The following is a 596-nucleotide window of genomic DNA, read 5'->3' as shown; positions in this document are numbered from 1 at the left end:
CACTGAGCTTTTAAAAAACAACAGCCCTCCCTCCTGCCCTCCCTCCTTCCCTCCCCTCCTCCCGTCGAGGCGGACGGGCACCCACCTGGGCTCCGCCGCCCACCTCTCCTCTCCTCTCCTCTCCTCTCCTCTCCTCTTCTCCCCTCTTCTCCGCTCCGCTCCTCTCCTCCGTGTTTACCTGCACTTTTCCGCCGCCTCTTTCCTTCGCTGTCCCCCGCCGCCTCCCGGCCCTCGTTCGTCCCCGCTCCTCGGGAAGGCTCGGCGCGCCGCAGCTCCGGTCCCTCGGCGGTTTGCCCGCGCCCCAGCCCCGGGGAAGGCACCTGAAGGTGGATCTATTAAACCTCCCGGCGGTTTCTCCAAGTGCACTTCTTGGACCAAAGCACCGGCATGGATGTAAGATTTTACCCGGCTGCGGCGGGCAGCTCGCTTCCCGGAGACCCCTCCAACCTGGACTTTGCCCAGTGTCTGGGTTACTACAACTACAACAAGGTGATTATCCCCGCGTGTATTAATTCCTCGTGCTGCTGCCCGGGCCGGTTCCCCGAGAGCCGGAGTTCGGGCTCCGTCGGCGCGGGGAGGCTCGGGGCTGGGGGACG

General features: G+C 65.3%; 1 protein-coding gene across 2 annotated transcripts in view; it reads left to right on the top strand.

Moving 5' to 3' along the window:
• The first annotated feature begins 382 nt into the window (after window positions 1-382).
• The window catches only part of TOX3 (TOX high mobility group box family member 3), an 80,259-nt gene continuing 80,045 nt past the window's right edge, over window positions 383-596 (top strand). Inside the window, exon 1 of one of the 2 annotated variants that reach the window (XM_009320785.1) lies at window positions 383-489. In XM_009320785.1, the coding sequence (XP_009319060.1) occupies window positions 388-489 (102 nt within the window). In that variant the 5' untranslated portion in view covers window positions 383-387. The remainder of the gene's footprint in view (window positions 490-596) is intronic. The other variant, XM_009320786.1, reaches the window with a different exon arrangement.

Source organism: Pygoscelis adeliae, unplaced genomic scaffold (genome assembly GCF_000699105.1).
Source record: "Pygoscelis adeliae isolate BGI_AS28 unplaced genomic scaffold, ASM69910v1 Scaffold63, whole genome shotgun sequence".
In the NCBI taxonomy this organism is placed as follows: Eukaryota; Metazoa; Chordata; class Aves; order Sphenisciformes; family Spheniscidae; genus Pygoscelis; species Pygoscelis adeliae.
The sequence above is the reverse complement of the archived record's forward strand: the minus strand, read 5'-3'. Positions and strand labels throughout refer to the sequence as shown.